Source organism: Sinocyclocheilus grahami, unplaced genomic scaffold (genome assembly GCF_001515645.1).
Source record: "Sinocyclocheilus grahami isolate Dianchi unplaced genomic scaffold, SAMN03320097.WGS_v1.1 scaffold1554.1, whole genome shotgun sequence".
Taxonomy (NCBI): Eukaryota; Metazoa; Chordata; class Actinopteri; order Cypriniformes; family Cyprinidae; genus Sinocyclocheilus; species Sinocyclocheilus grahami.
The window spans coordinates 27,486-54,145 of record NW_015506733.1 but is presented as its reverse complement, the minus strand read 5'-3'; the positions used below and the strand labels follow the sequence as shown (position 1 = coordinate 54,145).

The following is a 26,660-nucleotide window of genomic DNA, read 5'->3' as shown; positions in this document are numbered from 1 at the left end:
CATGAGTTGAAGACATCTATCTCTGATTTATGCCTGTCTTTCCGCACGTCATCATTTCATTTGTCATCTATGAGCGCTGTGTTTGCTTCCTGGAGGTCAAAGTGATGCAGGTGCAGAGCGGAGATGAAGCCTGATGGATGTCTCCGCTAGATTTAAGGGCTCCCGTCGTCAGCGGCTGCTCTTTACTCCATGACTTTATTTGGTCAGATCTTACACGGGCCGCCGGGGTCTTTGATCTCACCAGGGTTTTCCATGACAAACAGGAACGTACTTAAACCAAGCTTTATGGGGGTCGAGCAGGATTTGGAGGGCGCTTTTATACGCTCAACCAAGAGGAATTTCAGGATGGCACGACCTTTTGTGTGTCAGATGCCTTTCATCTAAAAAATGTTTTCTTACACAGTGTTTTGGACAAAAGTTGCTGTATATTTGTGTAATAGACATTAGTATTGCTGCACTTCTTAGTGGCAGCTGTTAAACAATGCAGCTAAGAGGTGAAATGAAAATGGACCCAGTTTACTTTCTTAATATGTGTTTGATTTAACCCAGCTAATGGGTTGATTCATTTTTATTATAATATAGCTTATTTTTTACTTTATACATGAAATAATGTTTACAGATTAACTTAAATCCACTAAACCTTTGTAAAATACTCCACACAACCACTGGTTTGCATGATAACTTCCTTTATTTATTATTTACAGCATTGTTTATCGTTTTTATGTATATATTGCCTATTTAAACTTGTTTAACAAACATTAAAAGTAAATATTAAACATTAAACAGAAGTAATTCATGTGTAAACGACCACTCATAGCTGAAATATGTATTCTGTATCTTTATGAATAAAAACCTTTATTTTATGCAGAGTATCAGGCTTTTCCATCACGCAATAAGACCGACGTTAGGTGATTACACCGCGTGCCTGTATGTTGCTCTGCATGAAATTGAACGATATACAGCACAGTAACGATTTTATATATAAAATAAAATGTACACAAACCTGTATTTTACCGAAGAAATGCATCAATTCGATGGCGCTTAGAACTGTTCTCTCCAGAAGAGAAGGCAAAATACCCACGATAAATAACTCAAACGCTGGGTTACGTCTGACCCAGGATCTGAGTAATACAAAAACTACCCAAACATTGGGTTGCTATGTCTGACACAGGAGCTGGGTAACACTAAAAAAACTGACCAAACATTGGGTTGTTATATTTGACCCAGGAGCTGGGTAACACTAAAAAACTACCCAAACATTGGGTTGTTATATTTGACCCAGGAGCTGGGTAACACTAAAAAACTACCCAAACATTGGGTTGTTATATTTGACCCAGGAGCTGGGTAACACTAAAAAACTACCCAAACATTGGGTTGTTATATTTGACCCAGGAGCTGGGTAACACTAAAAAACTACCCAAACATTGGGTTGTTATATTTGACCCAGGAGCTGGGTAACACTAAAAAACTACCCAAACATTGGGTTGTTATATTTGACCCAGGAGCTGGGTAACACTAAAAAAACTGACCAAACATTGGGTTGTTATATTTGACCCAGGAGCTGGGTAACACTAAAATACTACCCAAACATTGGGTTGTTACATTTGACCCAGGAGCTGGGTAACACTAAAAAACTACCCAAACATTGGGTTGTTACGTCTGACCCAGGAGCTGGGTAACACTAAAAAACTACCCAAACATTGGGTTGTTACGTCTGACCCAGGAGCTGGGTAACACTAAAAAACTACCCAAACATTGGGTTGTTACGTCTGACCCAGGAGCTGGGTAACACTAAAAAACTACCCAAACATTGGGTTGTTACGTCTGACCCAGGAGCTGGGTAACACTAAAAAACTACCCAAACATTGGGTTGTTACGTCTGACCCAGGAGCTGGGTAACACTAAAAAACTACCCAAACATTGGGTTGTTACGTCTGACCCAGGAGCTGGGTAACACTAAAAAACTACCCAAACATTGGGTTGTTACGTCTGACCCAGGAGCTGGGTAACACTAAAAAACTACCCAAACATTGGGTTGTTACGTCTGACCCAGGAGCTGGGTAACACTAAAAAACTACCCAAACATTGGGTTGTTACGTCTGACCCAGGAGCTGGGTAACACTAAAAAACTACCCAAACATTGGGTTGTTACGTCTGACCCAGGAGCTGGGTAACACTAAAAAACTACCCAAACATTGGGTTGTTACGTCTGACCCAGGAGCTGGGTAACACTAAAAAACTACCCAAACATTGGGTTGTTACGTCTGACCCAGGAGCTGGGTAACACTAAAAAACTACCCAAACATTGGGTTGTTACGTCTGACCCAGGAGCTGGGTAACACTAAAAAACTACCCAAACATTGGGTTGTTACGTCTGACCCAGGAGCTGGGTAACACTAAAAAACTACCCAAACATTGGGTTGTTACGTCTGACCCAGGAGCTGGGTAACACTAAAAAACTACCCAAACATTGGGTTGTTACGTCTGACCCAGGAGCTGGGTAACACTAAAAAACTACCCAAACATTGGGTTGTTACGTCTGACCCAGGAGCTGGGTAACACTAAAAAACTACCCAAACATTGGGTTGTTACGTCTGACCCAGGAGCTGGGTAACACTAAAAAACTACCCAAACATTGGGTTGTTACGTCTGACCCAGGAGCTGGGTAACACTAAAAAACTACCCAAACATTGGGTTGTTACGTCTGACCCAGGAGCTGGGTAACACTAAAAAACTACCCAAACATTGGGTTGTTACGTCTGACCCAGGAGCTGGGTAACACTAAAAAACTACCCAAACATTGGGTTGTTACGTCTGACCCAGGAGCTGGGTAACACTAAAAAACTACCCAAACATTGGGTTGTTACGTCTGACCCAGGAGCTGGGTAACACTAAAAAACTACCCAAACATTGGGTTGTTACATTTGACCCAGGAGCTGGGTAACACTAAAAAACTACCCAGACACTGAAAAAAAATTACCCAGTTTGTCTGTTTTTAAATTTTTTTTTAAATAAATTATTTAGTTATATTTAATATTGATATATATTAATATTTATTTCATACTTATGTTCTAAATATTAATATTTTTTATATATGAATATAATATTATTAAAATAATGTACTATTTATTTATTTAAATTTTCTATTCATCAAAAACTCCTGAAAGGAAATGTATCGTTGTTTCTGTAAAGCAATATTAGAATGAACACTGAATGATGCTGAAAATGCAGCTTTGATCAGAGCAATAAATTACATTTTACAATATATTCGCATAGAAAAATGTTAATTTAAATTGTAATGATATTTCACAATTTTTATTGTAGTTTTGATCAAATAATAGCAGCCTTGATCTCAAACCTTTGAACGGTCGTTTATTTTTCCAACCTTCCTCCAATCAGCTGACTCCATTCTGGTATGTAACTTTTCATTATCCAGTCAATTATTAATCGATAAAATCCATGTATTATTCTGCTTCACATTATGTAAGTCAAATTGTTTGGGAATGCCATTTCATGTCTTTAAATAGAGTCTGAGACCCTTGTAGAGGAAGCACAGTATTTTTTTCAAGTATGCATGCACAAGAGAACCAGATTTGGCGACAGAAATCCTAGCACTGGTTTCCTGCTGTGGTTTACATTCCCAGAGCTGTGGAGATTGCTGCTGCAGCTGGCATGGGCAGCCTGAGTTCACCACTCTTTACCCTCACATAATACTTTCTGGAAGATCGGTCACTGATTGAGGGACGATTGATTACACACGTCTCTTTGTTTCTCTTTCTGTTCTGAAGGACCTGTTAGAAAGCCCAAGTATGTGGAGAGTCCCCGTGTTCCTGGAGATGCGATCACGTCGTCGCTGAGGAAGGTTCCTGACGGTACAACTGGTGAGTGGCGACTCATGCCGTTACTTGCTTCAGAGTGTTTGGGCTTGATGTCAGAATCAAGTTTTTCGGTTTGTTTTCATTGGTTAGAGTAGAAGATTGCTGAGGACGTCAGGTTTCCCACAGTCACAGATGACTGAGAAATAGTCATGAGTCAATGAAGAATTAAACACACATTTCTGTAGTAAATATACATATTTCTAATTATGCTCAGATCTAAAATGTTTTATTGGTTCCATTATGTATTCTAAATATTACCATAAAAGTATGCATCAAATTTTATTTATAGAATCATCTAAATATTATATATATTTTTGACTATTGGGTAAAATGTGCAATTTTTCATTAAATTTGTAAATAATAATAATAATTCTTATTAAAATCTAAACTCTAAATATTATTATAATAATTTTCAATTGAAGTTTGAGTTAATCCTAGGTAAGAGTTGTTGTTTTTTTGCCATCAAATTAAATTATTCACTTATATAAACATAATATTCGCCACCATGATCTTTATTTATTTATTTATTTATGTATTATTTTGTTTAACTGTCAAATGCCACATTACATAAGTAAAATTGGTGAAATCCATTTTGATTAAGATTATTATTAAATATTTTAACAAAATTCTAAGCTAATTTTTTGAGTTTTGAATGAGTATTGGACAGAAAGACTCTTTAATTATATTTAGTATGTTTCACATTACAATTGGTATAATTAAATTGTATTATTCATATATGAGTGTAATATTTTCCACCCTTATGTCTAAATATCTCTATTAGCGAAATCCTTATGCTGTAAACACACAGCTCCAGTGTGTTTTACGAAAATTGGAAATTAATTTGTCAAAAACATGGGAACCCATTTATTTATTTACTCAAGATGTTTTCTATGGAAATGTCATGTTCGTATCTGTGTTTTTATGTTCAATTATGCATGTAAGCAAAGCAGCATATGCGTACTTAAATTTGCTTCATGCATTTTGAATTGAGATAATTGCATATGTGTATATGTGCAGTATAAACTCACTGTATATAGCAGAAACTGTATGTGTGCATGCACGTAGTGTGTAGTGCAGTTTCTGTGCTGGGCTGCTGTAGGGTTGGCAGTGTTGTGTGTGTGTGTATCTTTAGCTGCGTATCACTGGACACTGGATTGTGCTGGTCACAGCAGTGCGTGAGACATCAGAGCTTTCCAAACAGCTGTGTGCAGCAGGGTGGCGCCAGTCGAATGCCAGCTGTCTGTGGCACAGCACTGTATCGCTCTGCTCACATGACGTCAGAGACGGGTGACTCGGCAGGAGTGACAGCGGATGCTTATGAACTGTAAAGTTATTTTGCTGTGGTGCTGTAGATTCATACGGATGTCTCACAACTAGTGATGCACTGACATGGTTTTGGAGAGTGATTTTTAACTAGCACGTCTCCGGTTTATCATTTTAATCAATCTATTAATTATTATCAGCATCTTTAATATAATATTATTAAATAATCTAAATATTATTATATATTTGATAGAACTTTGAATGACTATTGGGTGCATTTTAGCAATGGTTTTTGAATTACATTGGCTCTCATTAAATGTAATTATAAATATGTGAATAATTAATTAATTTATTATTAGTAGTATTGTTATAAAAATCTAATTATTATTATTTTTGATCAAAGTTTGAAGGAATATTGGGTAAAATGACCCATTCATTTAAATGTAGCTTTTTTTGCATTACATTTGCTATCATTAAAATTAATGGCTAAATGAGCTTTAGTAATTATAGGTATAGAATTAATATTATTGGCCACACTGATCTCTAAATATATATATTTGTTCTAATTATTCTTTCTAAATATGTGCAATTTATTTGATTGCTAATGATGAAATAAATTAAATTAATTAATTGATTATTAAATAAACATTTTAGTTTATTTTTCATTTTCGATGAAATGAAAACTTTAAATTTGGTTTCTGTGTTTGGGTAAAAAATGTATTTTGGTGCATCACTACACACAATTGTGTTTAATTTAACAAGTGAATTACTCAATTTTGGTTTTTGTGAGTCGAGTGTCAAAAAACAGTCCAGTGCACACTGGAAATCAAGCTAATTCTGCATACTAAATCATTTTTTCTTTGGGAAATAGTTGATGTGACATTCTGAACGTGCATTCTTTGTGTTAGTTAGTAATTGTAAGTGAAATGCTTTAGATTTGTGTGAATAGTTCAGGATGTTGAAGTAGGACCAGTATAATCTGGCCTGGTTTTTAGCTGGTTTATTTACTGCATATCTGTCATATCTCAATGACACAGCCCAGTTAGCTCAGCTTTACCTCCACACACACACATATACAGGTCAACACTGTTTACATGGGGGTCTGTCACATGTTATTTTAACCCTGAGAGAGTTTATATATATCATCTCTACACATTCCCACAGGCTCCAGTTTAACATTGCCTTCGAGTCATGTTGAAATGATCATATTCATGAGACGAACTCAAGGTTTTCTGTCAGCCATGACTTTCCCAGTTAAGTACATGTCAATTAAAAAAAGCCTGGTGGAAGATCATTGATATTCATCATAATAATGACTTCATTTTCAGAAACTCTGCTCATTTAGCCAGTATTTGAAGCATCAGGCTTGTGTGACTCAACTGTATTTCCCATCATTCTGTGTGTTAGCATGAAAAGGCTTGCTGCACTTCTGATGTCTCTATTTCGTTGCGCGAAAAATCACCATCAATTCTGAACAAGTGGGATGTTTATTTTTGGTTGAACAAAATCATTTAGACTAATAGTTTATAGTTTAGCATTTTCAGTTTTATTCAATTAAATTTTTGCTAATTTTAGCAATTAATTTTTTACAACAGTTTTGATTTTTCATGGACATGTCAGAATCAGTTCATTAACATTTTATATTTATTATAAAAATATTTGTGTTAGTTTATATTGTTATTACATTTCTGTAGTAAATATACATATTTCTAATTATGCTCAGATCTAAAATGTTTTATTGGTTCCATTATGTATTCTAAATATTACCATAAAAGTATGCATCAAATTTTATTTATAAAATCATCTAAATATTATATTTTAATTTATTAATTTTTTTGACTATTGGGTAAAATGTGCAATTTTTCATTAAATTTGTAAATAATAATACTAACAATTCTTATTAAAATACTCTAAATATTATAATAAAATTTTCAATTTTGAAGTTTGAGTTAATCTTAGGTAAAAGATTTTTTTTTTTTGCTGTCATCAGATTAAATTATTAATTTATATTAGGGATGTAACGATTACCAGTTTGACGATAAATCATGATAAAATACCCCAAAGTTATTATTACCATTTCATATTTTAACTATAACCGTATTCGATTACCACGATTTGAACAACTGAGGATAAATAAATAAATATCAGTTCATTAACATGATATATATTTTATAGAAATTTTTATTTAATTCAAAAATTATATTTAATAATTGCATTTTATAGTTTTTTATATCAGTTCATAGTTTAAAACAGCAGTTGAGTAGTCGGCATTGACAATTATTTACATCTAAATAAGCAAAACCTTGTGAATTTAAATCTTTATTTACACTTTAATTGCGTTTACACATACTTGTAAATGTATTAAAACAGTGTACAACTGAATCCCAAAGAGGAAACCATTCATAAACCCACTTTAACTCCACATCGCCATCTGCAGGAGGGGAGTGTTTTAACACATGCACAGGGGACATTATTTGGCTGTTATATTATTAGTACTTTATTTAGGTTTAGTTTTACTCTTTAATTATTTTCAGTTCATAAAAAGTTTTATAACTCTTGAACTCATAATTATGATTTCCGAACTCGTAAGTAAGCATTTCCCAGGAGCACTAACGTCTGCGGTGGATCGACGGTATCTCTGGCTTCATAAGCGGATACGACTGCAGAGATCAGTGGGACACTAAACAGCTCTCGGCATTCCCAAGGCTTCCCAACCTTCCTGGGAATGTGGCGGCTCTGTCTGTAAATACCTGTTCTCACACCTCATCTCCCAAACATTCAGTAAAAGTGTAGCTGAAGGAAGAAAGCAAACAGTGCCATGTGGAATTAGTCAGCGTGCTTCACTAATAGCATTAATAATGCATAATTAGCCCCAGTGTGTGTGTACTTCATAATGATGGTTAATTACTCTGTCCTGCTGCCAGACTTTCAGCTTTTTAACTGAAAGTGTGGTAGGCGTTTATTTATTAACACGCACTTGTTTCCTCGTCACCTGAAGTCAGAGCGCTCCAAAACTGTTGAGCAGAAGTTGAGTCAGAAAACTGCTGCCAAGAGCAAAGCCATGAAGAAAAGCACATTGTCTTCAAACTGGTGCTAATATGTTAGAAGTTTACTGAAAGTAGGGATGCACAGTATATATCTCTACCATATGAGTTATTGTTCGATATTATAGGCTTTTTTGTTTGTTTATTGGAATCAGTCTACATTGGTTGTATGATGTTCGATATTAGATATTTAATTTATTTATTCATTTTTTTAGAATTTTTATTTAGACATTTACCTTTGCATCATGTATTTAAAAAATATAACAGTTAAATTGAATGTCATAATAATTAAACAATACAAAATATTAGATGTTTAATAGAAAAACACTGTTAAATGTGATCTTTAGCAAATCCTAAATTAATGTACACATTTTTTTTCTTTCATATGTTTACTTAATGTTACATAAAGAGTTAGACACTGACCTTTGCATCACACAATTAAAGCCAAAATAATTTAATATCAATTTAAAAATATTAGATGTTTAATAGAAACCACTCTTAAATCTTTAGCAAATCTCAAAATGAACATTCATTCAGTATAATTTTTTGTTACGGAGTTTGACGTTTACGTTTGCATCACACATTTAAAACTATAATAATTTAATTACTATAAAACTATTAGATGTTTAATAGAGAAACACTGGGAAATGTAATCTTTCGATAATGTAAAAATGAATTTTTAGCTATGTTACATTCAGAGTAACATTTGCATCACTCATTTAAAATCTTTAATAATGAAATGTAATATAAAATGTAATAATAATGAAAATAAAATGTAATATTAATGTTTAATGATTAATACTACTTGAGAAATAATAGTTAAAAAGATGGTTAATAGAAAACACTGTTAAAAGTGATCTCTCATGTGAATCTCAGAATATTAATTTTTCATACTGAACATTATAATGCTTGAGGCCTAAATTCACTTGCAGCTTTAAAAAAATAATACTGTTATTGTTTTGTTTTTTATTAATTTAGACAAAATAGGGTAGAAGTAACCCATCATAATTAATAATAAAAATAATTTATTTATTGACTTATTAGTATCGGTCAGAATTTTAATATTGTTCATCTCTGAACTACCTGAAAGAAAACACAGATTTTAGAACACAAAATAAGCTTGCCCAGCTAGAAGCGCTTGTGTTCACAGGCCAGATCCAGTCCTTACACCAAGACCACAAGCAAAACTCTAACTCTGATCCCCCCTAGGACCAGAAATGCCAAAAGAACTGATTCAGCAGGCCTTTGAAGCCTCTTTTTGAGCATTCCTGCTGAAGCTGTTCTGCATGTTTTCTGCAGGTTGTGAACTTCCTACTGAGCAGCGCTGTAAAGTGGAGAGGTCTGCATTCATCATGTGTTCATTAAAGCTCTCGCACTGTGTGTGTGAGTGTGTTCAGCTCTTAACGAGAGCCGCGATCACGCTAGGGTTGGGTACCGAAACCCGTTACCAATATGGAACCGGTACCTATGTAACCGATATGTACTAGAACCGAATCCGAACGCAGATTTCGGTGCCATTCCTGAGCGATCGATTGAAATATTTGTGCTCTGGTTCTCTGAAACACACGTAAGAAGCATCATCACTGGCACCGCATGTGAAAAATAATTTCCCGACTGAGAAAATGCACGACTCAAGTCGGAAAGCTCTAATAATACAAATCCAACAAATCTTTGTAGTAACGAGAGTGTCCATGTTGTTTTCATATCCTGACTTAAAAGCACAACTCGGGAAATGAGAGCATCCGAGGAGTGCGTGAATGCAGTAATTACACTTGCTCTGATTGCAGCAGGTAGCCTTCCGTTAACTAAGCTAAACATGCTTAAATTAAAATGCCTAAAGCTAAACCTCCCTTGTATTCACATTTCTAAACCTGTTGTCCAACAAAAGAGACAATTATAAACTTTTTACTCCACAACACCAGTCACATGCTTCCTTTTGTGATCTGATGAGGCTTCTTGTCACAGAATGAGGCAGAAAATATTTTCCATACATCGATTAGCAATAGATTATAAATTAGGGTGACCATACGTCCTCTTTTCTCCGGACATGTCCTCTTTTTGGACCTACAAAAATGCATCCGGCCGGGATTTCTTAATTGCCCAAAATGTCCGGGATTCGGCTGTTTTCTTAATCCCACTCCCGCTGAATCTCTGACCATTGCCGCCTGCTCCCACAACATGTGTTTCACTCCCGCGATTTTCGTGTCCACTCCTTTAAACATTCTAATATTGTATATAATTTTGGCGCATCAGGGAGCCGCTCTCAGGATGCGGTGTATTTAAATATTTTTGAATGAGCGTTTGCACTGTTTACTTTCACTTTCGATTTCTCGATCACACGCACTCTGTTTAAAGAGAGCACATCTTACAAGTAGGTTTGAAATATTGCATAAATTACATTTGACTGAAATGCTTGTATTGAAACATTTTGCATTCTACCTATGATAAAACTTTCATAGACTTCTACATTAACTGTTCCCTCCTGGTGAAATGACCTGTCCAGCTCAATCCAAGCAGCTAAGTCCTTAATATTTTCAAGAAACGGCTGAAAACACATCTCTTTCATCTTCATTTGACCCTCTAACTCTAGCACTCTATTCTAATGCTACTTCTAATTTTATCTGCTTGTTTTTTTTTTTATTAAAAAACTTGACCCTCTAACATTTGCACTCTCTATTCTAATGCTACTTCTAATTTTATCTGCTTGTTTTTTTTTTTATTAAAAAACTTGACCCTCTAACATTTGCACTCTCTATTCTAATGCTACTTCTAATTTTATCTGCTTGTTTTTTTTTTTATTAAAAAACTTGACCCTCTAACATTTGCACTCTCTATTCTAATGCTACTTCTAATTTTATCTGCTTGTTTTTTTTTTTATTAAAAAACTTGACCCTCTAACATTTGCACTCTCTATTCTATTTCTATTCTAATGGCTAATCCATCATTTTTGGGGGGATTTTTAATTTGTAATTTTTTAATAAGTATCGGTTTAGGCACCGGAACCGTTTTAAAAGTATAGATTTGGCACCGGTATCGGAAAAAAAACGATACCCAACCCTAGTTCACACTAGGGATGTGCGATATTAACAAAAAATAATATCTCGATATTTTCTGGGATTTAATCGCTAACGATAATTAGAGGATATTTTGCTGAGTGTGTTATTGTGCTGGTATCTTAAGGACTGCCGTGGACAGCTGACTAGATATTCTTCTTATTCTGTGCAGTGGTCAGTTCACACTGATAGAAATAAATCTTTTCCAATAAGTTTTGATTTTTACATTTTATGGGCATTTTGGCACCTTTATATAGCCTTTTTTTTCTAAAAGTGTCCATAATCTTTTGAATACTGATATTTGAAATTATTTAAATAATAAAAGATACTCTGAATGTGAAATTAAAACTGCCAGTAGGTGGCAGCAAGTCACTGTTAATAAGTGAGTCAATGCGATTGCACCGAATCATTTAAACGATTGATTCATTCAGCAACAAAACCGCGTCATGTTGCTCATCATTGTCATTTTTGGAGAAAAAAACGGCACTCTTCGTGTGAAATTGATTAACTAGGCTATTTGAAGTGGTATAAATATATACATTTTCTGACTCCATGTCTTGAATTTGTGATCATTCTAAATGTATTGTGATAGACTGGATCATCAGCACTCTAGTCTAGACTTCACGTAATGTGTGCGTGCACTGTGTAGGGGTGTTTTGAAAGTTTTTTGCAAAATACTCGATAATGTCAAATCGCACATCGTTAAAACAACAATTAGGATATTATCGCAGACGATATATATCGCACACCCCTAGTTCACACACACACACACACACACATTCTGTGTCGTGGGTCTCTGTAAACTCTCAAGCAGATCTCACACACACTCGTGCTTCCTGCATATTGTTCTGTTGGGCTTTAATGGCCTGTAAATCTCTCATGATGGTGAGGGTGTTGTTTTGGTTTTTGCCCTGCGGTCGTGACATTATTTAAACAGCTGAGTTATTTCAGAGTCATTTTATGTATATCCAGGGGCTAACTGGAGAATATTTACCACGCATAAATGCTTTTCTCTGCATTGTTTTTTTTTTTTCCTGTGACACTGAAATGATTTTGCTGGTTTTCCTTATTTATGACCAACAGTGCACATTATTGTGTCATATTGAAGATGTCGATCTGTCTGTCTGTCTGTCTGTCACTTAATTCAAGGGCTTTTAAGTATTTTCTCTCTTTTTATAATATTCTAGTATCTTCTAATCCTCTTGTATTTTGAATGATGAACTGTAGTTCATACGAGGTTGTGTGTGTTGTTCAGTCGTACACAAACACTCACAGGTCGCCTTGACCTGCATCTCCAGGAAGGAAGTAGAGCAGATGCGGTCTTGTCACAGCTTTCCAAAAGAAAGTTTGGGTCGCTTTGATTTCTTCACATCTGTGCTGAAACTTAATTTTATCTCAGTAATTGTGTCTCTTGTGTGGTCTGCTCTTGCGTCTGAAGAGCTTCTGAGGAGAGAATTCACTTTGAGAGGTACGCCATAAAAAAAAATCAAATGAAGGACATAAATATTGTTTACAAAGTTGTGATTGCCTCCCGAGATCTCGAACTCAAACCTCCGAGGCTTCATCATGAGATGCTTCAGAACAAAGTTTATCACTGAAACTCCTGTCCCGCAGGTAGACTGTGTTCGTTTTCTTGAAAAGTCCTGCTAAAATCTGACACTGGCCCTTGATGATGATGTCATATTTATGTAAGAACTTCAGACGGTTATGAAGCTCTCAGTGTTCAGCCCTCTACGAACACCTTGGCAATTGAATCGCCATTGGCTAGTACATTTTTTTGTTTACTCGCCAAACTGAGATGTATGAATGCATATTAGTAATTTTAACTGAACTTCGGACTGGTGATGGTGCTTTTTTGGTCATTCAGTGTTTCTGTAAAAAAAAAATTTGGGGAAAACTAACAAAAATACTGATAAGATAATAGTTATACGAATTCTACTAATAAGAACAATATAAAACGCACTAAGGATTAATGAGCTACTGGATTCATGAATATTAATCAGGTTGTGTGCGTTCGCTCGAACTGATTTGCTGAAATCTAAACAGGGACGATAATAGAGGAGCGCCAACCAATGAGATTGCCGTTTGCGCATTAGTTCCGCCCACTACCGGAGAAAGCAGTAGATCTTAAAAGCTGAAGAATTCCAAAGGAACTCAGTTATTTTGACAGCAAAATACAACAAAGATTATCGTTTCTTAGCGCGCATAGGTAGCGTGTCAATTCTCTCTCTCGCTGCGTGTGTATGAAACAAAGTGACGGCGAGTCGTGCGCTTCACACTAGAGTTTACGGTATGTTGAATACAGGTGCGTTGCACATCCATTCAGATGAGCTGAAAAACAGCACGGATCGCTTGGCGGAGAGTGAGACTCTGATGCGCTCAGTCAGAGAGTGTTCGGCGAGTGAAAATATATCTGAGCTAAACTTATACTTAGCCTCCAACTCACACACTGGCGAGTAAAATCTGAGAATTTATTAGCAATTGGCTAATGTTAGACATCATTTAGTCGCAAATGCGAGTGATTTACTCCTAATGTAGAGGGTTGGTGTTTCAGGGCTGTTTGAAACCATTTCCATACTGAGATGTGTCATAAATGTGAGGATTTTCATAATGAGCAGCCCTAGCCATAATTAAAAACTTCTACTGCTTTAGTTCTCTTGTTCATTGATTCTCAACTGGTTAGTCGAGACCCAAAGATGGGTTTAAGTCTGTTCTAATTGGTCACAGACAGCAGAAAAAACAATACTAAATACATATAATAACACTGTGTTATTGATTATAGTTAATATAGCAGCAAAAATAGCCTTATTTTATGCCAAAAGCATGACATTATCAACATTAAAGAGACTTTTAAGAAACCAAATTAGTTTTTTTTCTGTTCACTCTGTGATGTTAAGTTTGCATGTTGCTGGGCCAGTGTAGTGCATGTTAATATTAATATTATTCGATTTTATTTTTTTTTAGGACATTTTGTTGATTTCCTAAAGCAAGAGCAGTTGAGATGCATTGCTTAACGATATTTTGCTCTTACTCAAAGAGAGGGCATTTACATAGAAAATGATACAGTTTTGAACATTTCTACACAAGCAGAGCTGTGTTGTTATGAGTTCATAGTCATACCTGCCACCCACCACTGACCTCACACAGTTCGTTAATTAAGCAGAGAATATTGCTGATTGGACTTGATTGGCTGTGATGGAGATCATGCGGGTAGTTGAGGCCCATAGGGACCAATTCATGAATGTTGCCGGATATGTGAATGGCATTGCCTTCTTAAAATGGTCAGTATGGAGAATTGTGTGAGCTAAAGTGAGTGGACGCTTGGTGCTGAATTAACCACCTTTGTGTTGAAACACACTAAGATACAATACAGATTGTGTCAAAGCAGCTTTACAATATTAAACTGGAAAATAGTGTGTCGATTATGCAAGAGGAGAATAGTAAACACTAAATTTTTCAGTTAAAGTCATTAAAGGTGACATATCATGAAAATCTGACTTTTCCAGGTTTTAAGTGCTATAATCAGGTCTCCGGTGCATCTACCAACCAAGGAAACATGAAAAAGATTAACCCAGTCACTTTGTTTTGGGAAGCCTTTTTCTGCAAGCGTCTGAGAAAACGAGCGAGTCTGATTTCGCTCCCTTGGTGACGTGGCAAAGGGATCTCATTATAATATTACCGCCCCTTAATCTGTAAGTTTACACCCACAGCACCGTCATTTGATTTTGCAAGTGCCAACAGTGCACTAGCTCTAACGCCATGGCAAATGTTTGAGCAAAACATGCTAACTGTTCTGTCTTTGGCTGCACAGATGAGCACAGAACACTATTTAGAGTCCCAGCCTCAGAGGAGACAACACAGCAGTGGATTTATTGATTTATTGACTGTATATTGCTGCTGCCACACAGATCTAAAATAAACGTGATTTATTTCCCAGCAGTTTACCTTCACAGACATAACCGTTTTTTTGTAACTCGTGTGTTTTTAACGTAAACGTGTGTGAATGAGAACTTAGTTTAGTACTCACATGCTGTGACAGCTGCTTTCTGTCCGTGTGCTTCGGATGTGTGCTCTCAAAAAAAAAACATATACAGTGAGGAAAATAATTATTTGATCCCCTGCTGATTTTATAAGTTTGACCACTTACAAAAAAATTAAGGGTCTATAATTTTTATGGTAGGTTTATTTTAACGGATAGAGACAGAATATCAACAAAAAATCCAGAAAAAACACATTATATAAAGGTTATAAATTGACTTGCATTTCAGTAAGTAAAATAAGTATTTGATCCCCTACCAACCAGCACGAATTATGGCTCCCACAGATTGGTTACGTGCCCAAGTGGAACACAGCTTAGTCCTGACACTTTAAGAAATTACTCCTAATGTCATCTTGTTATGAGTATAAAAGAAACCAATCCATAGAATGTGTATCTTCCATTCAAACCTCTCCCACCACCATGGGCAAGACCAAAGAGCTGTCAAAGGACGTCAGAGACAAGATTGTAGACTTGCACAAGGCTGGAATGGGCTACAAGACCATCAGCAAGAAGCTTTTTGAGAAGGAGACAACTGTTGGTGTGAATAATCGGAAATGGAAGAAATGCAAAATAACCATCAATCGCCCTCTGTCTGGTGCTCCATGCAAGATCTCGCCTTATGAGGAAAAGGATGGTCATGATAAAGGTGAGGGATCAACCCCGAACTACACAGGAGGAGCTTGTTAATGATCTTAAGGCAGTTGGGACAACAGTCGCTACTCACTACGTTGCAATGAGTTGAAATCATGCAGTGCCCACAAGGTCCCCCTGCTCAAGAAGGCACATGTACAGGCCCGTCTGAACATCTAAATGATTCAGAGAAGGCTTGGGAGAAAGTGCTGTTGTCACATGAGAACAAAATTGAACTCTTTGGCATCAACTCGACTTGCTGTATTTAGAGAGAGAGAAATGCTGACTATGACCCCAAGAACACCATCCCTACAGTCAAGCATGGAGGTGGAAACATTATGCTTTGGGGCTGTTTCTCTGCTATGGGTACAGGATGACTTCACCGCATTGAAGGACCGATGGACGGGGCCATGCACCGTAAAAATGAGAACCTCCTTCTCTCAGCCAGAACACTGAAGATGGGTCATGGATGATGGGTCTTCCAGCATGACAATGACCCAAAATACCGCCAAGGCAACAAAGGATTGGCTCAAAAAGAAGCACAATAAGGTCATGGAGTGGCCTAGCCAGACCCCAGACCTTAATTCTATAGAAAATCTGTGGAGTGAGCTGAAACTTTGAGTTGCCAAGAAACCTTAAGGATTTAGAGAGAATCTTTAAAGAGGAGTGGAACAAAATCCCTCCTGAGATGTGTTCAAACCTGGTGACCAACTACAAGACACGTCTTACCTCTGTGCTTGCCAACAAGAGTTTCTCCACCAAGTTTTGCTTAGGGATCAAATACTTATTTGACTCACTGAAATGCAAATAAATTTATAACCTTTGTACAGTGTTTTTTTTCTGGATTTTTTGCTTCATATTCTCTCTATCCGTTGAAATAAACCTACCATACCGATTATAGACCCTTCATTTCTTTGTAAGTGGGCAAACTTACAAAATCAGTAGGGGATGAAATAATTATTTTCCCAACTGTATCAGAAGTTTAAACTCATATGGTTTAAAATGCATGAAAAAGGCCCGAAAAACAGCGGGTTTCTGTTGTATGTTATTTTTGGAGTTTGACAATGAACACATTGCAACCATGCTTGGGACGGCCCACATAAACGAGCAAAAATGCTTTACATGTCTTGAAATAATAATTTCTAAACATTAAACATTGACTGTCAGTCTTTATTCACCTGTTTCTCGTTGTTTCTAATTAAAATTAATTAAAGTGTAAATTACATCGCTAATGTCATGGAACAGCACATTGTAACGCAGTGTTACAACGTGCCCCATCTGCACAACTGGAATTTAAAACTGGTATTTTAACAAATGGCTGCAATATAACAAAGAGTGAAAAATTTAGGGATGAAACGCTTTAAAGCTTAAGTCTATGGAATCCACTGAAATTTTGAACGGCCATATCTCCGTAACAGCGTGGCGAATCCGCACCAAATTCGAGGGATCTCTTCAGCTCTTCTCATTCTTTCTCATTAAAATGAATTAAAGTAAATAGTGTAAATGACATCGCTAATGTCACAGAAGAGCACATTGTAACGCAGTGTTACAACGAGCCCCATCTGCGCAACTGGAATTTAAAACTGGTCAGTGTCTTCTGCTAGTAATCAAAGCATTAAAAAATTATCTGAACTGATAAATAACAGATTGGAGATTAAAATAATAGCAGATTTGTCTCATTTTAAATGAATAATAAAAGCTGAAATAAAAAATTTACTTAAGCCAGAATTGAAATGTTACTATGGTAAAATAAATATTCAAACCATGTGTGTTACAACTAACACCCAGTTAATTTGTGCATCGCACTCATTGCAAGTTTATTGTTAAATTGTTAAATGCCCTTCTCATCCCGGAGGTGCTGTCATTGCAACAGGTCCGTAAGTTTAAACCTGCTCGGGAGCAGACTTATTTCATTTAAACAGGATTAGATTGCATCTTTTTAGGCAAATTTGATACTTAAAACCTGTCCCAACCACTGCTACTTTACTACAATTGTACCCTACTGATCCAGGGACAATAATTTAAAATGATAATAATTAAAAAATCTATTTGAAAATAATATAATAATGTTGTGTAATCTATAATACTATAGACACAGCCGTTTTTACTCATTGAAAGATTTATTAGTGATAAAATAAATTACTTTATAATTGTATTAGAGTCTTACACACATGCTGTACAGTTAATCGGAGTTGTGCATTAATTTGAGTGCTGACAGATATTATGGGAGTGGCTTGATGGAGCGCAGGAGATGCAGATATCTTGAGCTTGACCCTTAAGAAACTTTAATTGATGCTGTCACATAACAAATCTGCTTCAAATATAAAATTAAATGAATTGCCAATTACAACATTAAATTAAAAACAAATACAATACTCAAATCGTGAATATAAATAACTGGAAATAATGTAAAAAAAAAAAATTCCAAATAAAATAATGGCGTTTTTTAAGAATTAAAAATAATCTGATTTTGGAGTTTGACAATGAACACATTGCAACCATGCTTGGGACGGCCCACATAAACGAGCAAAAATGCTTTACATGTCTTGAAATAATAATTTCTAAACATTAAACATTGACTGTCAGTCTTTATTCACCTGTTTCTCGTTGTTTCTAATTAAAATTAATTAAAGTGTAAATTACATCGCTAATGTCATGGAACAGCACATTGTAACGCAGTGTTACAACGTGCCCCATCTGCACAACTGGAATTTAAAACTGGTTAGTGTCTTCTGCTAGTAATCAAACCATTAAAAAATTATCTGAACTGATAAATAACAGATTGGAGATTAAAATAATAGCAGATTTGTCTCATTTTAAATGAATAATAAAAGCTGAAATAAAAAATTTACTTAAGCCAGAATTGAAATGTTACTATGGTAAAATAAATATTCAAACCATGTGTGTTACAACTAACACCCAGTTAATTTGTGCATCGCACTCATTGCAAGTTTATTGTTAAATTGTTAAATGCCCTTACATATCTCTGTCACCATTATAAGTGTTTGATCACCACATTTAAGTGATCATTGCAAAAAATGTGTTTATGTATATATATTCTGTTTATGTATATACTGTATTCTATATATAGTACAAGTCAAATGTTTGGACACACGAAGGGTAAAGTGTCCATACTTTTGACTGGTATTGTACTATAATATACACAAAGAATATCAGCCGATATATCGGTATCTGCCCTTTTTTTTGTCCCTAATATCGGTATTGGTATCAGCCCCAAAAAACCCATATCGGTCAGGCTCTAATATATATATATCAGTGGGAACCAGCTAATGTTTGGTTACCCACATTCTTCAAAATATCTTCTTTTGTGTTCAGTACAAGAAAGAAATTAATACCGGCTTGGGACAACATCTAACATACAGGCACACATCCTTTTTCTCTCAACTATTTACTTTCACTTTAAACATAAAAAACTCTGTTTATATGTAATCCTTGTGTGTTTTTGACAGTATTAGCTCAATCAGACGCAAAACATAACTTAGTCCAGTAATCGGGTGCTGTTTGACAGGCTTTAGTGTGCATGCGCTTCACGCTCAGAAAAAGCACGCTTCAGTACAGCACACAAGTGAAATGTTTAACCGGCAAGGCTTTAAAGCACATGCAAATAATGTACTTTCATGATTGCGATTAGGTGCAGTGTCCCATGAGAGTAACTCAACCGCTGAGTTAACATTTGATGTGAATTTAAGTCACGTTGTACAGTATTTTGAGACGGAGGCGCGTTGTAGCACGATACTACGATATTTTTTCAAAAGCAGATCGTGGAGACATTTTAATTCCCCTACATGTTATTTTTCATCACCATGTCTATTGCAGCTTATAAATGCCACATCTGTCACACACTCATGACACCTGTGATGAAAACAAACGACCAAATGATAAAATGACCTTCTGTTGAGCAGCACCACAGCTTTTAAATGTTAACCGAACCTCCTCCTAGTAGTTTGTGTGGGTTTTTTTATTTCCCCGGAGACACGCTGTGTAGATTTAATGATGTCAAACGCTAATATCTGATCTGCAAAACTCAATAATTAGCAAGGGATCAAGTTATGCACAGTTTACGCAAGTGATTTATGATAATGGATACTCTGTGTTAAATGTGTGTTAGAAAGAGAACAGTGAGAGTTGCATTTGTTTCTTTATATGTCCACATATGAGAATATGCTGGCGATGTCCTCCACACGTCCTCCCTATAGTACATCTATAAGTCTGATGTGGGTAAATTTGGTCCATATTCGCCTGTGGGCTGATGGACATGTGTGATGTCATTGCCGTGTCACATTCCCCGAGGCCACGACTGGTACCTGCTTTCTCTGCCGCACAATATACTATTTTTAGCCCCGTCCCGAAACGCTCCAGGGGCCTGCTGTAGATTAAACATGTTTGGTTTGTTCATGACTCTTACGTGCTCAGTTTTATGGACTGCTCTGTATTATTAATGTTAAGCAATAGTCCTGTTTTATGAAGGTGTTTGTGTATTAATACGTTTTACAGCAGGTCCCCAGGAGCAAACAAGAGAGTATTAAAGGAATAGTTCTCCTAAAAATTAGATTTGCCTGCCATCATTTACTCCTAATGTTGTTCTAAACCTGATTAGGTTTCATATGGACTGCTTTTATGAAACTTTTATTGCCGTTTTGTAGCTTGACAACATCCTCATTCACTTTTATTTTATAGAAAAGCTTCTTTTGTGTCCCTTTTGAGAAGAAATGCACTTTTTAACGACATGAGTAACTGATGAGCGATTTTCCTTCAGTATATCCTGAATGTGTTTCTGCTGCGCTGCAGTAAAGGTGTTTCATACTGTTCAGTAGCAGCCAGGTGTGTTCTTCATATGGCTCTTCAAAGTAAATATGGTGTATGAGTGTCAGTTGTTTAGAATATGGTATAGTTATGTGTAGTCTGTGTCTCAGTCTCAGACGGCTCGTCCCGGACCACCCACAGTCCATTCATAGTGCATGCGCTTCACGCTCAGAAAAAGCACGCTTCAGTACAGCACACAAGTGAAATGTTTAACCGGCAAGGCTTTAAAGCACATGCAAATAATGTACTTTCATGATTGCGATTAGGTGCAGTGTCCCATGAGAGTAACTCAACCGCTGAGTTAACATTTGATGTGAATTTAAGTCACGTTGTACAGTATTTTGAGACGGAGGCGCGTTGTAGCACGATACTACGATATTTTTTCAAAAGCAGATCGTGGAGACATTTTAATTCCCCTACATGTTATTTTTCATCACCATGTCTATTGCAGCTTATAAATGCCACATCTGTCACACACTCATGACACCTGTGATGAAAACAAACGACCAAATGATAAAATGACCTTCTGTTGAGCAGCACCACAGCTTTTAAATGTTAACCGAACCTCCTCCTAGTAGTTTGTGTGGGTTTTTTTATTTCCCCGGAGACACGCTGTGTAGATTTAATGATGTCAAACGCTAATATCTGATCTGCAAAACTCAATAATTAGCAAGGGATCAAGTTATGCACAGTTTACGCAAGTGATTTATGATAATGGATACTCTGTGTTAAATGTGTGTTAGAAAGAGAACAGTGAGAGTTGCATTTGTTTCTTTATATGTCCACATATGAGAATATGCTGGCGATGTCCTCCACACGTCCTCCCTATAGTACATCTATAAGTCTGATGTGGGTAAATTTGGTCCATATTCGCCTGTGGGCTGATGGACATGTGTGATGTCATTGCCGTGTCACATTCCCCGAGGCCACGACTGGTACCTGCTTTCTCTGCCGCACAATATACTATTTTTAGCCCCGTCCCGAAACGCTCCAGGGGCCTGCTGTAGATTAAACATGTTTGGTTTGTTCATGACTCTTACGTGCTCAGTTTTATGGACTGCTCTGTATTATTAATGTTAAGCAATAGTCCTGTTTTATGAAGGTGTTTGTGTATTAATACGTTTTACAGCAGGTCCCCAGGAGCAAACAAGGGAGTATTAAAGGAATAGTTCTCCTAAAAATTAGATTTGCCTGCCATCATTTACTCCTAATGTTGTTCTAAACCTGATTAGGTTTCATATGGACTGCTTTTATGAAACTTTTATTGCCGTTTTGTAGCTTGACAACATCCTCATTCACTTTTATCACTTCTTTTGTGTCCCTTTTGAGAAGAAATGCACTTTTTAACGACATGAGTAACTGATGAGCGATTTTCCTTCAGTATATCCTGAATGTGTTTCTGCTGCGCTGCAGTAAAGGTGTTTCATACTGTTCAGTAGCAGCCAGGTGTGTTCTTCATATGGCTCTTCAAAGTAAATATGGTGTATGAGTGTCAGTTGTTTAGAATATGGTATAGTTATGTGTAGTCTGTGTCTCAGTCTCAGACGGCTCGTCCCGGACCACCCACAGTCCATTCATAGACCGTCTGCATACAAAACTAGACAGCACTTGGGAAAATCGCAAGATCCAATTAAATGCCAGAATTCATTTGCATCTTCAGGGAGCACATTTTTTTTATCAGTGTGCTTTTATATTATTGCATGTGTGTGTGTTTGTGTAATAATTCAGATTTTTTGAGGTAAAAAAGTAGGGCTGCACGATTAATCGAATGCAATTGTCATGCGCATTTTGTTAGTAAAGCCGGTTCTGTAATGAGCAGTAAATCATCATCACGTGCTTTCAGATGGAGCAGCATTTACTACACAGAGCCGTAGTTCACTGACAAGTTATGCAAAAAAAAATCGCAGATGATTTTATTGCGCGATTATGAAATCGAAGAAATCGTTTGCGATAATGACAGCTGTTTGCATAGCTTCTCAGAGAACTACGGCTCTGTGTAGTAAATGCTGCTCCATCTGAAAGCATGTGAAAATACCACATTTAATAACATATTTTTACTCCAAACTCACTTCATAACGTCAGTCGAGATGATGTGGCATCTTACACAGAATAAGGCACACAACATATTTCATAGTATTCTAAGCAGTGATAAAGGCATTGCATTATAAATATACTTTATTTTAATGAAAATTATAATAACTCAGATAAGCCATATATTGTCATAATCGTGTGTTTATTAGTCACGTTGAATCAATAAAAGCAGTTAAATCTTCTGTTTATTCAGCTGCAGCGATAGGCATTTCCTGGGTTTGTTCTGCGAGGCTTATTTGGAGTTTCAGCGCGAGAGCGCCCTCTGTCCTTCGGATGGAGATTTACTACTGATCACAGAACCGTACTTCACTGAAAGATATGCATGACAATCGCAGCTTCTGTCGAATCGCAATTTCGATTTATTGTGCAGCCCTAGGTGAAAGTCAGAGACACACATTTTTGACAAATTGAGTGACATTTATCCAATATGCATATGACACGAGGTCTATATAAAATAAATAATTAATAATATGTGTAAATATATTATTATTTATTATTGTAATAATATAATTACTAAATAGTTTAATATATATATATATATATATATATACACTGTATATATATATATGAAGAGGTAATTTGCAAAAACCGATAACTACATTTTAATTTTTTTTCAGAGATCAAATTTTTTTATTGCGCATTCCAAGTAATATCAATCAAACTGTAGTTGGGTTGTTTTGATTAAGTAATAATAACTTGGACAAATACAGGTAATTTACAAATTACAGTTCATTGAAAGTTTTTTTTTTTTACATATTAAAAGTTTGTTTAATAGCAAAAGCAGATAACTCCAACAGTCTTTTTTGGCAATAGCGGATAACTCCAAATTTCATGTTTTAGAGTTTAAAAACCACTTGTTTAATCTTTGTAATCTCCTCAGATGACAATGTAGATGCCTGATGTTGTTGTTGTGATCATTAACTGTATGGATTTGATTACACGCGATACACAGAGCTTTTCCCTCATCAGTGTACCGCGCTGCTTTTGCAAGCTTCCGTGAAAATGTTTCAGTTTTTATTTTCCTTTTTCGCCCTGAAGAAGATATCACAGGTTCAAGTTCATCGAAATGATCCATCCTCGATCACTTTTAGTCAGCTTTGACGAAACTCCTCTCAGCTAGCCGCCTACGAGTCTTTTCAAAGTGAAATTAGCCTTGTCACCTGACCTGAATACAGTGTGCTGATTCGCTGAAATGGACTTATCGGCTTCTGTACAAAAACAACAAGGCCGCTTGTCGGCTTCTGCAGTAAAACGTGAACTTGCGATGCCTTGAAAGTAGAGAAAAAAATGTATTTTTTGACAAAACATGTTTAGGGTTCAGATCGAATTTAAGGGGGTCTGAATACTTTCCATACCCACTGTATGTGGAGAATAATGCACAGCAGTCAGTTCGTTTTTTTGAAAGGGGCGTTTATCGGTTTTTGCAAATTAACTCTTCATATATATATATATATATATATATATCATTTGAGATTCATTCAATTCGCATATTAATTTTTCAAAGTTGTAAATAAAACAAAGCTTTATTTGGAGTACTTTTGCAATAAAATACTTTTTCAGTCACTCTACTTCACAATTCACAATTTTGTATTTTATTCAATTTGTTTCTTGCCATTTCTTTGTAATTGTTTGTAAAATTTACAGAGAATTTCTAAATGAAAATTGCTTCAAACTAAATCCTACACCAAATATTTTTTATTGTTATTAGTTTTTTTATATCTCTTTTAGATAAACCTGTCTCTAAATGGCATGTAAAACCGAAACATTGTGGGCCAGACTTTGTTGATAGTCTATGATACTGTTTGATGTGTTTAAAGAGCTTTATTTTACCCTCTGCTCGCTTTAGAGATGAGAAACTGCTTCCATGTCTTTTATTTTCAAGCGTGTGTAGTATTTTGATCCGATGGCAGCTCGTTTCATTTTCTGTTTAGTGTCAGTGAATCGCTGTGGTTTGCTGGTCGAGTGAGATGTATACACTGAATGTTTTACCGTCTCACCCGACACATCATCTGAGAGAAACAGACAGACAGAGTCATGTCACATGCATGGAAATTAAACCAAGTCAGTGCTGCAGACCTAATCAGGGGTGCGTCTCCCAAAAGCAACTATAGTCACAAGTTCCATTGTTACCAATAGAGTTCAATGGAATGAACCACCATAGTTAGCTAACGATGCTTTTGGGAAATGCAACCCTGGTTAGCCGCTGTAAAAGAGAGACAGAAAACACTTGTTCAGTGCTCATGATGTCATGAAGACTTCAGACACTCCATCATGGCAGAAGATGGCAAATGCTTCTAAAGATGTACATGTTAGCTGTTTCAGACCTCTGTATTAATTATCCTGCTTCTTCTGCCATGATTACTAGCGGTTGTTTGCAGGCGTCTGCCTGGAAGGGAAGCCGTGCTCTGTAGAGTTTCATTAATAGTCCATTAGGAGCACATAAGATTGCCACCAAATGTATACAGCTGTGTTTTATGAAGAATTTTGACTTCAAAATATTAGTTATATTTAGTTTAAGAAAACTTATTGAGCTCTTTCCTAAATTTTGTCTTATTTGTTTTGATATTTAATATAGAAAATATTTTATAACATTTTTTAAATATTGATATTAAATATAGAATATAGTTTTCTCTATTTTCTTTTATTATCAATTAATTAATTTGTTTTATTAAAGTTTTTCCCTAATGCATTCAATCGTCAGTATTTGGATGCACTGCCATTTTTTCGTATTTATTTTTCTTATTTCCAATATTTTTATATTTAATATAGAGGGAATATTTATGTATTCATTCATTCATTTTTACATCTTTTTATAACATTTTCTCTAATGCATTCAATCTTCATTATCTGGATGCACAATACATGCAAATATCAATAATATATTCAAAATCATTTGCTTAAAATTTAGCATTGTACATATTTAATGTGCTTTTTAATTAACCTTTAAATTTCCTAAAATGGTTCTTTAGTTCGATTTACTTCCATCAATCAGTTCATCAGTCTGTTCACTTAAGTAAATCAATTCAAAGCTCTTGTGTTATTGATTCATTTGCATTATCAATCCAATTTTCTTGTGTTAATTTAGTGAAAAACTACATGGAAAAACTATTGTATGGACTAGATTGATATTACATGAATTCTTTTGAATATATTAAACTACATTGACTGTTTGGATGAAATATTTGAAAAAAACTTAAATATAGAGATTATGTTTATAGTCAATAGGATGAACCAATATGGATTTTAGGTACAGTGCCCAGCAGAAATCAGCTCAGAAACTGGACCAGTGAACTGAATGTCAGTGTAAGAGCTCTCAGCTAACAAGTGAAGAAAAGCACAGGATTTCAGCGTTAATTCTGAATTCTGAACATGGCGGTCTGCTGGGCACCTGTTAACAGCTTGTTGCTGTGACACTGGTATTCGCAGTAGCAGATGTTTTGTCTGAACGAATGAGGAGCGAGCGTTTGTTGGGCTCTTCTCTGGAAGGAGAGAGCGGTGCTGAAATGTCCTCCGGCGCTGAGCTGCGGTTTTGGGGAGCGGGTAAATGAGTCCCTGCAGCGCTCAAGCATGAATGGAAGCAGACGGAGGTGAGGAGACATGGAGACACATTTTAGAGGGATGTTGGCTCGTGTGTTGTTATAAATGTCAAGATGACGTCTGTAGGCGTAATTGTGCTCTTCAACCGCTGATGGCCAACATCACCCAACTGCACTATGGCAAGTACTACTATTGCTTATACTGCAAGCTAGTTACTTGAAAAAACCTGACTGATTAAAATTGGTTTTGATTATCTTTTAGTAAGATTTGTGAAAATGAATGAAAATGTGAATGAAAAGTT

General features: G+C 35.9%; 1 protein-coding gene across 4 annotated transcripts in view; it reads left to right on the top strand.

The window, feature by feature from the left end:
- LOC107571150 (protein TANC1-like) overlaps positions 1-26,660 on the top strand; it is a 137,888-nt gene that overhangs the window by 101,807 nt on the left and 9,421 nt on the right. For all 4 annotated transcript variants that reach the window (XM_016257441.1, XM_016257439.1, XM_016257438.1 and 1 more), the window contains one exon: positions 3,789-3,881. In XM_016257441.1, coding sequence (XP_016112927.1) covers positions 3,789-3,881 — 93 coding nt within the window. The remainder of the gene's footprint in view (positions 1-3,788; positions 3,882-26,660) is intronic.